The 17,376-nt window shown below is 35.5% G+C and overlaps 1 protein-coding gene across 10 annotated transcripts in view; it reads left to right on the plus strand.

Moving 5' to 3' along the window:
- Positions 1 to 17,376, plus strand: part of LOC105484596 (hemicentin 1) — a 514,524-nt gene that overhangs the window by 333,164 nt on the left and 163,984 nt on the right. For 9 of the 10 annotated variants that reach the window (XM_024793708.2, XM_024793713.2, XM_024793709.2 and 6 more), the window contains 6 exons: positions 3,752 to 4,030; positions 4,551 to 4,832; positions 5,559 to 5,667; positions 6,774 to 6,943; positions 8,142 to 8,302; positions 11,669 to 11,792. In XM_024793708.2, the coding sequence (XP_024649476.2) occupies positions 3,752 to 4,030; positions 4,551 to 4,832; positions 5,559 to 5,667; positions 6,774 to 6,943; positions 8,142 to 8,302; positions 11,669 to 11,792 (1,125 nt within the window). The remainder of the gene's footprint in view (positions 1 to 3,751; positions 4,031 to 4,550; positions 4,833 to 5,558; positions 5,668 to 6,773; positions 6,944 to 8,141; positions 8,303 to 11,668; positions 11,793 to 17,376) is intronic. The other variant, XM_011746392.3, reaches the window with a different exon arrangement.

The raw sequence follows: 17,376 nt of genomic DNA on the forward strand, positions 1-17,376 counted from the left end.
CTGTGTTAGCCAGGATGGTCTCGAACTCCTGACCTTGTGATCTGCCCGCCTCAGCCTGCCAAGTGCTGGGATTACAGGTGTGAGCCATCGCGCCCAGCCTACTTTTGATTTTTAATGAGATTTTTCCTATTTCATCTTTGAAAATGTCTCTTCATACAGATAAGTACTGCCTAGTACTGATATCATTTCACAGGCATATTTTAATTGTGCATATTCATTGCTTGGAAGCCATTTACAGAATGTTATTATATTCTTCTTTTGATATTTGACTGCGAATTAATAAATTCTAGGTGAAGGTTAGGTGGAAAGCCCTCATTTTCAAAGATAACTAGATTTTGAATGCGAAAATTTTCTTTGCATTTGCCTCAAGGTGTGACACCCTGCTAGAACTGTAGTTAAAGCTCAGAAAATATATCCACTACACATTTGTGGAGGAATCTAGATCTCACTTTTTGCTTGAACTTTTGGCAGCATGGAGAATGTATAAAACTGCTTGACATGTGACTAAAACAACACAGTAACTACCATGGTATATATTTTGCGTATATGTACTTTTTTGGTCTGGTAATTTGGGGTTGGACTCATTTTGAAACACTATCAAGTTTACAGCAAAACCTAATTTCCAAAAGCATTCAGTATTCGATAAGAGTGTTTAAGAATGATTCTTTTTATTGAGAAAGAAGTTCAGTCTCAGCCCTGAGCTCAAAAAAAGTGCAATGAAACTTCATCACCACTAATGCATTGACCTGCTGTGTGGTAAGGCAAGTCAGGATATTCAGTTCGACTTCTGACAAAAAGTCATAGAACTGATGATGTTTATATGAGAGCAAACAAAGTATAGCATTTAACACTACTGGTTCAATGACACCTGAATCTTTTACACGAAGTGCCTGCTGGGGAATAATACAATGAAAAAACATAGATTTTTTTAAACACTTTACATTGTAATAAGCTTTGTAAACTTGTCTAAGCCTGTTTTTTGCTTCACGTATATTTTTACCAACACCAATTGTAACAAATCTTAGCAGATTCCACTTCAGGTTGTAATAAATTAGTGTTTTTTTCAACTTTTCTGAAAATATTTTTGTCTGTTGTTTCTCAGACTGCTCTAAGAGGCGAATTCTTCAGTGTATGTTTTTGTTTTTGTTTTTGTTTACACTTTCATTGGTTCCTCAAATAAACAAGAACAGGTGAGCAGTGTCAGTAACATCTGTCAACTTGTCAAAAGCCAAGAATACTATTGAATAAAAAGTTGTCTTAAAAAAATTTGACTATTGATGTTGCTCCCAGTGTTCTCAACTCTTCAAGCAATTATTTTCACTAAGAATAATTTAACACATTCTAAGTAAGAATCTTTAACACATTTATTTTCTTTAGACACGTTTCTTTTGCCTCTGAAATCATGTCTGATTTAATTAAATCACCATTGGTAAATGGCTTTCCTTGGTTGGCTAACAAATAAGCCTCTCAGAAATTTAGTTTGGTTGTAGCCTTATTTTGGATTATTTTTGTGAAGAAATTTGCTATGATAAAACATTTCATTTTATGTTTTCTAATTTTTCAAACTCTTGATTTTTAAAATTGGGAATATTTTGATGGCTGCTTAGTCTAGTGATTATTAGAATAGGTATAGTGTTACAAAATAAACACAGTATTTTGCCCTTTAATTTGATAAAATACTCCGCACTGTGCTGTGTCTTAAAAATGAGATATTTTACTATCTTTTCTTGTTCTGACATAAGGAGTATTCACTGCTGATAAAATTAAATCAAATATCACGGTATGGTGATATACATAGCACTAAAAATGCTATCAAGTTGTAACTATGCCACCAAAATTTACAGTAAGCTGAACAGCAGCAGAAGCAATGTGAACACCATATTGGTTTTTGCTTTAACTCTTTACTCTGCTACTGTTGAGTAAAAGCCTTAGACAATATGTAAATGAATGAATGTGACTATATCCCAGTAAAACTCTATGGACACTAAAGTTTGAGTTTCATATAATTTTCAGATGTCACAAAATGTTATTATTTTGATTTTTTTTCAACAATTAAAAAATGTAAAAGCCATTCTTAGCTTAGCATCTCCTGGCCTGTGGGCCACAGTTGACTGACCCCTGATATTTATAGTAAGCCTCCTGAGAGAAAAATGATTCTATCATCGAATTCACCTCAAAGTATAGTAGATCTTGCCTTAAGTTATGTGAGAGAAAAAAATGTGTACATGAATGTTTGTCAGTATGGACTGGTTCTAAGAATGATTACCAGAAAATATTAAGGTACTCTACTCAGCATCCAGATCTTGTTTTCTAATATCCTTGCTTTCTAATATCCATTAAAAGGGACCAGGCTCCTTGGAGAAATAGTTAAGTCTGGAGCTAGGGCAGGGAATACACAAGATGATCCTGGAGCATGTAGTAAGGCTGGAAAGTAAGGAAGTAAGTGCAAATAATAAAACAAAATAAAATAGTGAGGGTATATTGAAGGGACTTAAGAGGCAACTGAAAGACCTCCCAATAGCCCAAACTGGATAAATAATGTAGTATTGGATGTAAACCAAGGCATATAAGTTTTTATGAGTCCATATTGATAAAAATAAGTGATTGACTCAATAAATAAAACGAGAAGAAGAGACACATCTTCATAGAGAAGAATTATAATTAAATTATGTAGGTAGTCTCCTCTCATAGAAGTAGAACATAACTCCTCACTTCATTTGTATGGGCTGGAATAAGGACTCCCTTCAAAGGAAAGAGGAGGAAAAAGAGTAACTTTACAGTAGAGAAATATGGCAAACACTACCTTAGCCAGGTTACCAAAGGTACATGCTATCAACATAACTTAGCACATTTCTCAGTGATAAATCATGTTGATAGCATGTACGTTTGGTAGCATATGATGAAAATGGCACTTTACCTATATGGTCTCCCTCTCAAAACCCATAATCCCAGCTTAACCATGAGAAAAACATTCTATCAAGTATGCTATTCTAAAACTTTATTAAGATTATATTGATACTCAAATTCATACACATGCCATTTGATTTCTTTTAAATTATTGCGATGATAGCATGATCCTAGAATGACCATATTCAGAATTTGCAGCAGAGACCGAGTGACTTGAGTTGTTTTTACAGCAGTACAGCCCTTATGTAGTGTGAGAGGCCAGACATGTGGTTGCTGAATTGTAGGAGATACACATGTAGACAACTGGATGAGTAAAGTTGAGTGAATGGAGTCTTGGCAGTACCCACCACCCCCCAAAAAAGAAAAAAATAGCAAGAAGCAAATATTGAAGACTCCGCAGCTATTATGAATAGCTGGTTCTGATAGCACTTAGACCTTTAGTATTTCTTGGGGAGAGGGCATACAGTTGTACCACATGTGACATTTTTGCTCCCTTGGTCTGATTTGAAACTTGCTGTGTCTACTTTGAGTGGGGTTTTATTTTGTTTTGCTTTGTTGGTTAAACATAACTATCTTAGTTATTCTAATATGATCTCTTGAACCTAAATGACTCCCTGAAATGGAATCTGTGACTTTCTGTTTTTACTGAAATCTGAAACCCAAACGGGGAATGATAAAGATGGTTTTGACAATACAGGAAACTCATTATCAGGAGATAAACCACAGACTTCCCAATTGTCTTTAATTTACTTTAAATGCATTGTATAAACATCTATAGCATTTACGATTTTGATGAAGATGCTGAAACTTAGATGACTTGTTTTTGTTCTGAAATCCTTTGTAGTTCCACCTAGTATTAAAGGAGGAAATGTCACCTCAGACATATCAGTATTGATCAACAGCATTATTAAACTGGAATGTGAAACACGGGGACTTCCAATGCCTGCCATTACTTGGTATAAGGACGGGCAGCCAATTATGTCCAGCTCACAAGCACTTTATATTGATAAAGGACAATATCTTCATATTCCTCGAGCACAGGTCTCTGATTCAGCAACATATATGTGTCATGTAGTGAATGTTGCTGGAACTGCTGAAAAATCATTCCATGTGGATGTCTATGGTAAGGAACAACATTTGCTTTAATTATATACCTTTCTACCTATGCTTTCTAATATGCAAATATCCAATTTATTCACTAATAATCCTTGGTGGGTTTGTCTTTTTCAATATACATGGATAGGAATTGGAAGAATTTGTTCCATGATTTGAAAAAATATTTTTAAAACCTAAGGTTAGCAAGAGGGTGTCCATTCATTCAACTAACCTTTGCCATGGCACTTGGAGCATCTAGACAATTTGGTTGTTACTGAAAAGGCAAAGTAGTTGTTGGGACTAAGATCATTCTCTACTATTGGTCTTTTATAAGCCGGACAGTCCAGAGTTTCCAGAATAATTAGGACAGTTACAGATTAGCTGAACCAATAAATTCTTTCCTCAATAGCTTAGAGGGAGACAGGCATACAGATAGATTTTAATGGTCAAACTTTATGAGAAAAAACAAAAACTCTTCTTTATTTCATTAGAATGTATTTTGTGACCACACAAATAATTGCCTGAAATGTTGCTATGTTTCTCCCTAGTTCCTCCAATGATTGAAGGTGACTTGGCCATGCCTTTGAATAAGCAAGTAGTTATTGCTCATTCTCTGACACTGGAATGCAAAGCTGCTGGAAACCCTTCTCCCATTCTCACCTGGTTGAAAGATGGTGTACCTGTGAAAGCTAATGACAATATCCACATAGAAGCTGGTGGGAAGAAACTCGAAATCATGAGTGCCCAAGAAATTGATCAGGGACAGTACATATGCGTGGCTACCAGTGTGGCAGGAGAAAAGGAAATCAAATATGAAGTTGATGTCTTGGGTAAATAAGGATGCCACTGCCTTGGTTCTCAGATTCATAGCAAAACCTGATTAGTTTGTTAAATGTTTTTGTTGTTCGTGCAATAATAAAACAATTAAAAGAAGGTATAGTCCTCTGTGCAACTGTGGATTGCACATTACCAAGGGGTGGATTTGTCACCAGAGTCTCAGGATCTAGAATCTTACATAAATCTTCCACTAGTTTTGATAGGTATACTTGATATTTGCAAGTGCATAGATACATTTTTACGTCTATGACAATGTCTAATCGCAGTGAGCAACAACATGGTCTTTTGCCATAAACACTGTGCCAGGTAACAGGAAACCTAGTCTCTGGGCCGTGGAAAGTCATCTTACAACCTTGAAACCCAGTATCTTTATCTATAAATTTAAGGCTTTTGAATAGATGCCCAATTTTGGGAGTTTCTTTCTCTTGTGCTTATGAAAATAAACAGTATAAAATATGAATCAACTTTATATTCACCTGGCATCAGTGGTACCATAGTACTAGATGGAGGAATAGCTATGATATGTAAAAAGTATGTTTATTGATCCTGACAAGTGTTTACTGTAAAATGTATTTAAAATGCATTTCAAGTCCCCTTCGTGTATCAAACTACTATCATACTTATCAACCTTCTGAACTGCTATGTATTATTGCTTCATGTGATGGTGTGTTTCTTGTTGTATACATTTCTTTGTGTGTTACATTCCTGTTGTTTTCTAGCGCCACCAGCTATAGAAGGAGGAGATGAAACATCTTACTTCATTGTGATGGTTAATAACTTACTGGAGCTAGATTGTCATGTGACAGGCTCTCCCCCACCAACTATCATGTAAGGGTTTTGGTATGTCTTCTAAATACCGCTTTTTGTTTTGAGTGTTTTAGAGGTATCTTGAAAGCTGTTCTGTACCATTAAAAAGGATTGTATGAAATTGTATTCTTTATATTCCTCTTTTAAGACATACTCTATCTATATACAAGGCAATGTCTACTTGATAGTCAAAAGGCACCTAAATTTGCTCAGTTAGAGGAATTGCATTGTATGGACTTAGAAATTACATATTTTGAGGAATTCCATTGTATGGTCTAGAAATTACATATTTAGTTCGCAGAGACAGTCTATTAAGCAGTATTGTCAGACTCTCCTGAGGTACTGAAATGTTTGACAGACTACTAAATAAAAAGAAGTATACCAGACATATTAGGTAAACAGAGAAAGTTAACATGAGTATGTGTTTACCAATTCTTTTTTTCTTATTCTTTAATTTTCAAAGCATGTATTAAATACTTAGCTTTTGTTTCCAAGTCACAATGGGATATGCAGAAGAAGAGTTAGTCAGTGAAGGAAATGAAATATGTTCACACATGATTATAAAACTAACTGGAATGTATAGAAATGTAAAAATATAATGCTATATGATTTCAAAGTTTTGTTTACAGTTGTTTTAAGATTGTGTATGTTTTGCTGGTTATTAAACATTGAAGAGGGTAATATTTAGGAGCACTTGTCTCTTTTCTAATTAATTTGTTTTTCTAATTTTAAATTTTTTTGTACATAGTGGGTGTATATATTTATGGGTTATATGAGATATTTTGGTTCAGGTATGCATACATAATAATCATGTCATGGTAAATGGGATATCCATCACCTCAAGCATTTATGCGTTGTATTGCAAACAATCCAATACTTCTCCCTTTTTTGTAGCCTAAAATTAGTAGAAGAATAAAGAACTCAACACATAATTATTGGGTTCCAGCAATATGCCAACCTCTATGTTAGGCCAGGTTTCCTTTTTGTTTCTCTTTTTCATTTACAATTTATTTTACAGAGTAAGCAACTAGGAAATTAGACAAATATACAATAGAAACTTTATATATCTTCTAGGATACGATTGACTTAAAATATTTATCCAGACTTCCTTTTGCCTTTTTCTATAGGTGGCTGAAGGATGGTCAGTTAATTGATGAAAGGGATGGATTTAAGATATTGTTAAATGGACGCAAACTGGTTATTGCTCAGGCTCAAGTGTCAGACACAGGCCTTTATCGGTGCATGGCAACAAATACTGCTGGAGACCACAAGAAGGAATTTGAAGTGACTGTTCATGGTATGCTGAATGAGAGACAGGAGCTTTGCATTTTAAATTAATTTATGCATTGTTTTATTATCTAACTCAGAATTGTAGCTCAATAATGTGAATAAATCCTGAGTTGTGGAAGGTAGTGTAAAGGATATGAATTTCAGTTGTATAATGACAGATTTTTTTAGTTACTTTATTGACCCAGAGACTCAACCAAGATGTATCATGTGAACACATGCAGACAGTAGCCAAAATAATTCTGGGAAATAAATAAATAAATAAATGTAGACAGAATTTAAATGTTAGGAAGTGTGTTCTACATAGAATGCCAAGGTCTGAGGAATTAGACCAAATAAGATAGAAGAGGCATGGAACAACTTCCAAGTAAAGAGGTTATGTAAGCGTTTAAGGTTTTAGCCAAAGCAAGAGGGATGGTGAATACAGTAGTTTGCAGAAATGGTGGCTGAAGATGTAATTGAAGGATCTGAGGGACATAAGTACATTCACAAAACTGGCACATTAGGAGTATAACCATTACTCTAATGACAGAAGCAACCCTCTGCCAGGGTATTGTGTGTCTCACTTGCTGGCAGAACTTGGGAAGGGAGTACTGGAACGAGAAACTGGACAGCCACTTGGAAACCACAAGGAGTGTCTATGAATGTCAACTTTATTCTCCCTCTGTCTCTGTAGACTGCTGTTTTCTTGATTTTTAGCCCATATCCCATGATGGAATATAGATAACCCTGTTTTTCAGTCTCAGTCCCAATTCCTGAGGGAGGAAATCTGGCAGGCCCAATTTAAATAAAGTTACCACTCCACATTCAATCATCCTTGCAGGGGGCAGAGTCATGCAGTATAAATATGGCTAGAAATCCACCTTGATTTAATGAAGTTGTCCTAGAGAAAGGGAGGGTCATTATAGATTAGTAAAACCCATCAAAAGACATAAGCCAAATATACATGTGGATTACGGTAGCCATAAATACATTTTACTTATTCTTTGGAGATTTAAAAATCCATAGTTAAGAAGTAACTAATCTATAAAGTTGCTAAAAAATTAGAAATTAAATGCATGGAATGAAAGTATTTCATTGTTTGTTAAAATAGGGATTTGCTTTTTTTTTTTTCCTGAATTTTAAGGTTTCAGGTTCTTGCATACAGATTTTTAAGTTCGACCCCACTGATTATGGTTTCATTCCCTCTCCCGCTTCCTTAAATATAGTTCCTCCAACAATCAAGTCCTCAGGCCTTTCTGAGAGAGTTGTGGTAAAATACAAGCCTGTCACCTTGCAGTGCATAGCTAATGGGATTCCAAATCCTTCCATTACATGGTTAAAAGATGACCAACCTGTGAACACTGCCCAAGGAAACCTTAAAGTAAGTGTAAGTATTACTCAGCCTAAACTGGGAAAGCTACATAGATCTTCCTGGAAATATCAAATTATTCTTTCTTAACTGTAGATTTTCCTGTTAGACAGATTTTGCAGAAAATTTATTAAAAATATCCATTTTTCTTAGAGTTTTTAAGAATTTAACTTAATATTTTGATTTGAAGAATGGAATTAAAGACTAACTTTAACAATGATACTGATTTTAAGATAGTGGTCATTATTTATACTATTTTGATTTATGCCTAATTTAGCTGTTAAAAAACCGGTGTTTCACAGATGAACGATGTTCATCACTAATAAGCCAAAAATGTTCACCATTGAGTTAAATTAAGATAAAGTCATATTTACGTAAATGTAGGTAAAATAAGTCTTGAAAAATATTTTTAGGAATTAGTTTATAAGCTTCAAGAGGTCAAAGACTCAATTTTTTAAAAAGTGAATAAGTTCACATTTTTATCCTTCATAGTGAGTATAGTCCCTGGCATATAACTGTATCTCAGTACATTTATCTCAGTTGTTAAATTAGTAGATTGATGATAGATAGATGATAGATTTCAAATCTGGATAATCTAAAGGATGCATTTGAAATAAGAATTAATAGATTTTGCTAATAGGGTCAAGTTAATTAACTAATGTGGGCTTGAATTTTACTCGTGAGTTTTCCCTAATGAGAGATATGTTATGTTCCTTTTTTAGTAGAAGTGAATACTGTAGTAGTAGTGAATATCTGTTAATTTTTAATTCCTATTCCAAATCCAATGGAAATAATCTCACATCTTTGTGCAAGTGAAAGATTCAGTTTTTAGCCTTCGGCCATAGTGAAGGTAAACAATTGTTTACCTGGGAGACAGGTATTTATTGTGTTATCATACAAAAGTAGGATTGCAAACCATAATGAATGATTTTAAGAGAAAACCTAGAGGTGTAAGAACATATCATGAGAAAAGCAAAGACTTCTAGAATGAGAAAAATTTATGGGAAAAGCCCTGAGTAGAGTTCAGAAGACTTATAGAAGTTAAATGGGTGAATTAATGAAATAGAACTGAGTAGAGTGGTTCAAGAATATGTGCATGGGCAAACAAAGCAAAGGTGAGCATGGCACCTCTTAAGGACCAGCAAGCCAGTGGACTGAGGAAGAGACCAAGGGAGAGGTGGTATTAAAGACTGGAGACTAGGTAGGAGGTACTTAAGTACAGTTAATGATTTTATTTTTACTTTAAGGCAATGAGAGACCTTTGAAGAGTTTTAAGAGAGGAGTGACATGATCAGGTTTGCATTTTAATATAGTTATCCAGACCCATTCCAAAGAATAAATTGGAGGAGCCAATGATAGATATGTAGAAACCAATCAGAAACTAGTTACATTTGTCTAGGAGAGAGAAAAGATAGAAATTGAGACTCATATGCTGGTCATGCAGATGAGGATACTTGGATAGATTGGTGAGGTATTTATTAGTTAAATCACTGGGGGTTGATGAAGGACTCTGTGAAAAGTGAAGGAGAGGGATGTGTCAAGGAAGACTCCTAGGATTCCAACGTATACAACTGTATGGCTAGTATTGCCATACAGTGAGTTTAAGAGACTGGAGGGGGACAAGTGTTGCCATATAGTGAGTTTAAGAGACTGGAGGGGGACAAGTTTGAGGTGAGAAAACTGATTTGAGTTTTAGATTTTAGGTGGCTAAGGTGACTATGAGATCAACTAGTGGAGATGTCATTGAATATATGGTCTTGGAGCTCGAAGGAGAGTTCTGGCTGGACATATTGGCATATCAATGATATTTGAAACCATGGGCATGGATGAGTTAATCCAAGGAGAGAGTAAAGGGTAAGAAGAAAAAGGAGAGAGGACTGACCTAATTCAGCCTTAAAAAATTATGGCATTTAAAGACCATGTAATATAATAGTCCCGACATGAATATAAATGTATGAATGTTTGCTTAACATGTTTATAACAGTACGAATGGAGAATAGGTTAAGTGGGAGTTTACATGGGAGAGTTTGGAGAGATCATTTGGGGTCAGAATGTGGTGAGCCTGGAGGGCTATGCTGAGTTCAGATTTCATTCTGGGAAAGGTGGAGAGCCATGAATGAACTTTGATGGGAAACTAGTTAAAGGATCAAATTTGAATTTTAAACAAATTATTCTGGCAACAATATGCAAGATAGATTAACAGTTGGGGAGGTTGGAGACACTGGAACATCAGTTAAGAAGCTATTATAATCCCACAGTGGCTGTGGAAATGGAAAACAGGCGATCTGAGAAACATATAGTGGCATAATTAATAGGATTCAAAGTAGGCTCCAAAACCTAGATGACTGGAAAAATAGTGGGTGCCATTAAACAAGACTGGGAACATGCAATCAGAAGTAGACTTCAGAAATACAAGGAAAAATATATGAGCTTAATTTTGTGCAAGTGAATTTGACGTTAAATTTGATGTACTAACCTGTTCAGCAGATTGCTGGAAGGACACATGTAGAGCTCAGGAGAGAAAGTGAGGCTATCCTGTAAATTTAGGAAGCATTAAAGTTTTTCACTGATGCCATGAGTTTAGATAAAAACTATCAGACAGCTATGTTCCTTGGGTGTGGAACAGGAAAAGGAAGCAGATTCTGGAAAGTAATCTCCTAAGAAAGTCAGAGAATTAGAACTGAGGGAATGCTTATTTTTTAACACCCAGAAGGTAGAGAGTTTCAAGGAGTTGGTAGTCAACCACTCCAAATGTTATAGATGGTGGAGGAGAGTATGAGCTTACTACCTAGGCTGATGGATATTGTGACTGGAAGTTACTAGTAACCTCTGAATAGTATGTTTCAAAGAATAACCTCTGAATCACAAGTTTCAAAATGGCAGAGACCAGTTGCAGTGGGTTTAAGAGGGAAATTGGGAAAAATAGGAAGAAATTTATCTGCATTTCCATTATCCATATTTTATAATTTTATTGTTTTTTTGGCTCTCATGACCATTTAATAAAAAGTCATTGTTTTAAAACTATTTATGAATTGTTACATAAATGTGGCCAGTTTTTTTTTTTCAAATAGCTTAACTTTTCATCACATACTTCATAGTTCAGTGCTAAAGTCTTTTATTCACTATGACTATACCAGTAAGCTGGCCTTAGGTTATTTTATTTTGTGTTTTCCAATGAATAAGAAAAGGCTTTCCAATCAAACTAATCTATTGTCTTGTGCATGATGATGTGAACTTGCTCTAGTCTATCAAGAGTTTATTAAGATATTGGCATGAAAATATTGTTAGGTATTATACATTTAAATGAAATTTTCTGTCTCAGTGAATGTTTTCAAATCCAAGTATAAACTACAAAAATCATCTGTGCTTTCTGCTCCCAATTAGATACAGTCTTCTGGTCGAGTTCTACAAATTGCCAAAACCCTGTTGGAAGATGCTGGCAGATACACATGTGTGGCTACCAATGCAGCTGGAGAAACACAACAGCACATTCAACTGCATGTTCATGGTAATGTAATTTCTACATCTTAACAAAAGAATATTTGTATGACTTTTTAAAAAATAGTGGGCTCATTTTTATTGAATTACAGTATGAAAGAAACAGGTGTTTATTTTATTAGCCTGTATTAAAAAAAAAACCTAGTTTTTTTCTTACATTATTGTAATTATCATTGCTCATGTTAGGATCTTCAGTTTTCAGGTTGTCAAATAGGACATACTGGAGCTCATAATTAAATACACCATCCTGTATTTTAAGTTATCTGTATTCTGTTAACTTATAGCTTTCTACAGATAACTTTTGTTGAAAAGACAGAAGTTGGCAGCATTATTTCTTAATCTTGTCTGCGATTTTCTTGCCTGCCTATAAGAAGGATTTCGTGAGTAGAAGCCATCTTTGGCTCAGGATCTTCTCCAATGTGCTGTAATAAAAAGTCTGGGTGGCCATGGAGTACCTCAATAAAATCATAGCTTCACAGTAAACTTGAAAGACTACATAACCTTGAATATACCACTTCAGATCTCTAGAGGCTCATCAGAAAAGGCCAATAATTAGAGGCTTGAACTTTCCTAATTTAGCCAGAATATTTGCAGAAAACTGTTCAAGATTTTAATGTACACGTTATTCATTTTCTCTAATTCACATGATTTATTGTTCAGCCCTTTATTAATTTATTCATTCATATATTCACTTCACATTTACCAAGCAATTAAATGTAGAATAATGTCCTAGCACCTAGCTTAATTCCAGGTGTATAGTAGGCAGTCAAAAATATTTAACAAATAAAAGAGTAAATAGTAGGTGAATGAAAAAGTTTTCGTTGGATATTGAATTCATCTAATTTGCTTCTTTGCACATTTTCTTCCATTTGAATCAACCAGTTAAAAAGATTCAAATCATCAGTTTCCTAAATGTTTCCAATAAATCAATTTATTCTTTTCCCAGTCCCTGAAATATGAATGCCTAACTTAGGGATGTCTGCATACATACCGTAACATACATAACCGCATAAACCATGTGGGTCTTTATTCTTTCACTGAATTGTTAGTTGGGAGACCAATATCTGAATGTAATCATTTTACAATTGGCTGACCTTGCTAGTGGGGTTAGGGGACAGGCTGACCCTGCTCTATTGTAAGTTGCCTTGCATTTGCTTCGTTCCCCATAAGGCCATTATCTCTTCCTAGGGCTCTTTTACAGCTGTCTCCAGCATCTACTCAGACTTACACTTCCATCTGAGAGTATGCTTGTGCGGGGGTTCTCTCTTCTTTCTTATTTCCCTACCCTGAGGCTCCTTCTCTTCTCCTTCTACAAGCTGTTTACCTTCCTTCTCCCATCAAGTTAAGTTCCTGTCTGGTCTCTGTTACTGGCTAAGAGGAAACAGTTAAGTGGGATACAATGGCATGATGCAATCATCTTACGCACTTAGGAGTCAGGCCAACTTTGGTTTAAATGCTATGCTAAACATGATACATGTTACCTTGAGTAAACTACTTAATTTCTATGAGTATCTGACTTCCATAGTGATTTTGGGGTTTAGAGATGATAGGTGTAAAACATCTCCCACTTCATAGACACTAAATAAATGGTAGCAGCTAGCTTTGCTGACTTCTACTTCTTGAGGTGTTTTAAAAAAGGAGGATGTTTTGTTCTCTAGACTGTTTTAAAATGCTTAAATGAATGCTCTATAATAGCAGCCTCCAATCTTTTTGGCACCAGGAACCAGTTTCTTGGAAGACAATTTTTCCACAGACTAGGGAGAGGGATGGTTTCAGGATTATCCAAGTGCATTACACTTATTGGGCACTTTATTTCTATTATTATTACATTGTAATATATAATGATATAATTATACAACTCACCATAATGTAGAATCAGTGGGAGCCCTGAGCTTGTTTTCCTGCAACTAGACGGTCCCATCTGGGGTGATGGGAGACAGTGACAGATCATCAGGCATTAGATTCTCATAATGAATACGCAACCCAGATTCCTTGCAGGCACGGTTGACAATAGGGTTCGTACTCCTGTGAGAATCTAGTGCTGCTGCTGATCTGACAGGAGGCAGCACTCAGGTGGTAATGCTTGCTCTCCTGCCACTCACCTCCTGCTATGTAGCCCAGTACCTAACAGACCATCAACTGGTATCAGTCTGTGGCCCAGGGCTGGGGACCCCTGCTGTATAATAAAGAATAGAGTGTATGTCTCCAGTCCTGGAAGAATCTGCCTAGAACAGATGCTCTAAAATTTCAATATTCTTAAAAGACATGTGAGTTACATATTAAAAATACAGCTTCCTAGGCCTAGTCCCAGATCTCCTGAAACAGCACCTCTAATATAGGTGGTCTGTGAGCCAGTATTTGGTAAAACATTGGCCTAGACACTAAAGACAGTCCTAAAGACTTGCCAGTATAGTCAAGACTGACTGAAAACCAGCGTCTGTGAGAGAAATCAAGCATCCCATCAAATAAAGAGCAACAACAGAAGAGAAAAAGCATAATTGATACCTAAGAAGGCACAAGTCTGTAAACTTGAATATTATAACAAAATGTTGGTTGACAGAGATGCAATTAGGGTGCACATCTACATGGAAAATCATCAAAGAGAAGGGGGCAGACTGGTAAACATATGAGTTAATGCAAAAAGAAAGAGAAGCAGAACGTTAGTCATTTTAAGAGCTTATTAAAAATTGCTTAATCAGAGGGAGAATATAAAACTACCTTCCTGATACAAATCACAGGATAGAGGTAAGGTATGGTAGTAGCTTAAAACATTTCAACTAATATGATCATGGCTTGTGTACATAGCAGTTCATCTCCCTGAAGGGAGAATAAATGCTGAAGTGCACTTCTAATCTGATACTAATTGTGATCAGCCTGGAAAAAAGCAGTTGACTGAGTGCATGTGATGGGAATCTAGAAATCTAGACAGAAAACTGGCATTTTGACATTCGTGACAATAACATCACATTGGACACATAAGGCTGCAAACCTGACTCTGTCCTCTTCAATACTTGTATTAATGACTTTACTGATAACTGGAAATGTTAAAAAATGTAGGAATTTCTAAGAGACTGGTTGATGATAGACTTCAAAAATACCTCAGTGGTTAAAATGACAAGTTAATATAATGTGGAAAACTATGCACGAATGGGATGTGAAAAGCATGGCTTAAAAGACACCATGCATTGAAGTACTTGAGTATTTGAATTTGGATTTGGTTTGTTCCAATTACTGTAGATATGACAATTTAGTTTCATAAAAAAGTTAATGAAACTTAGCAGTCAATAGCAGAAGTTACAGTAGGAGGAAGAGGAGAGGAACTAGCCCCATTAATACTCTTGCTCTTTGAATGCTCCCAAAGTATTGCATACAATTCTTATTCTATGTATTTAAAAAGGCATTACAAAACCTATAGGGAAGCAATCCTCATTTAATTAGGTTCAGTTATTAATTTATCAGCCATCCCTATAGTTACTTTTTAAGTTAGAATTTTTTGTTTTTATTTTTGTTTTTAGAGACAAAGTCTCACTCTGTCACCCAAGTTGGAGTGCAGTGGCATGATCATGGCTCATTACAGCCTGAATCTCCCTGGGCTCAGGTGATCTTCCCACCTCAGACTCCCTAGTAGGGAGGACTACAAGCAAATGTCGCCATGCCTGGCTAACTTTTGTACTTTTTGTAGAGATGGGATTTCACCATGTTGCCCAGGCTGGTCTTGAACTCCTGGGCTCAAGACGTCTGCCGACCTCGGCCTTCCAAAGTGTTGGGATTACAGGTGTGAGCCACCATGCCCAGCCCAGGTTTTTTTTTTTAATCCCAATCTTTATTGAAGGGTAACAGATTCAGCAAATGTTCATTTACTACAGTTGTCATCCAGAAATGTCTAATCCTAAAATATTCAGTGTTTCAATTGTTTAATGTTTTCCTTTCTTATAAAAATATCTTAGATACTACCATTCTTCTTAATCATAGCAAAAGTTGTTTCTAAAAGCTATAGTAAGGGTGCCTGGTCTCCTGGACTAGGAGACCACGTCATGATCAAGAGAAGAGGAACATTCTCATGGGGTTTTCCAGAAGGGGGTGTTCTGTCATTTATAAAGGGCAGGAGCCCTCAGTAGGTGGTCTTTTGGATCATCAAAGTTTAATAATTCTGGAAGTTTTTATTCCCTAGACCAAACTATGAAATTATATCTAAACCTCATTTATTTGCCAAGTGCGACAGATGTTTCCACAAACAAATGATTATTTGGAGTCTAATAGTCCAAGCATTCATTTTATCTGCACACAATTATTTCCCAGGAAAAAAATCAACCAAGGTGAAGCACCAGAAAAAGTAAAATATTGTTGCTTCAAATTTCCTTTTCTATATTGCCAGTTAATAACTGCAGGATAAAAACACACATTCCTCATCTGTAAAATGGGAAGGATAGAGAGAGTGCACCACAGTTATGGAGGTTATGTGAGGATCAGATGAAAGATTACATGTGAAAATCTTAGCCTGGTGCCTGGTTCCTAGTCAGCATCTGTAAATGACAACATAAAGGCTGTCTGGCAAAACACATATTTGATTTCTGGCCCTTCTCACTGCACCATTTTGATAAATATCTGTAAAGTCCCTCCTGCCTTTACTCTTGGCCAGGAACTCTCTTGGGTCTGTATTAGTTGTCTGGTAAAAACATTAGTAGAGCACTCCTTATTTTTATTTTATTTTTTAAAAAGTATTTGCTTGGCTAACATCTGCTAACACCCACTCAAAAATGGTTCCTCTATCGTTTCTGTGTTTTGTTTAATAGCTCAAATGTAGCTTAAAGGAGACTTGGGATTGTTGTAGGGAACCTTTTTCTTTTTTCATGGATAACTTCAGTTCAGGACTCTATGATTTTCTTGGTATAGATTAATTTATTCCTCCCTATTTCATAATTTCACTAGATAGAGAATATTAACTCACCAAAATTACATTTAGATCACTTATATAATACCTGAAATTTAACCAGGATTTGAAAGACTCTATTCATGACCTGAGTGATTGAAGGAATAGGCAAAATCTAGCACACAATGTGTCAAGAAGAAGGTATTGTAGTTTCACCATGATATGTACATGTGGCTTTTGGAAAAAGGAAAAAATACCCAGCAAATTGAATGGAATTCAACCTTCTTCTTGGAGAATGCCGACATCTTATTATTAAAATAAGATCATAAGATATTGTTACCTTATTGCTACTCTATCTAGAACAGTGTTTTCCTAAATTTCAAGACTATGCATTTCAATGCTAGAAGGGAGCAGTGGAATTTATATTTGTATTTACTTTTTTTTTTGTTTTGTTCCAAACATTTATTTATACATAGACACTTCCAAAATACTTTTAAGATAAATGCATAATTTTTTTATTATTATTTTTATTTATTTATTATTATTATTATTATACTTTAAGTTCTAGGGTACATGTGCATAACGTGCAGGTTTGTTACATATGTATACTTGTGTCATGTTGCTGTGCAGCACCCATCAACTCGTCAGCACCCATCAACTCGTCATTTACATCAGGTATAACTCCCAATGCAATCCCTCCACCCTCCCCCTTCCCCATGATAGG

The sequence above is a fragment of the Macaca nemestrina genome, chromosome 1 (assembly GCF_043159975.1).
Source record: "Macaca nemestrina isolate mMacNem1 chromosome 1, mMacNem.hap1, whole genome shotgun sequence".
Lineage (NCBI taxonomy): Eukaryota > Metazoa > Chordata > Mammalia > Primates > Cercopithecidae > Macaca > Macaca nemestrina.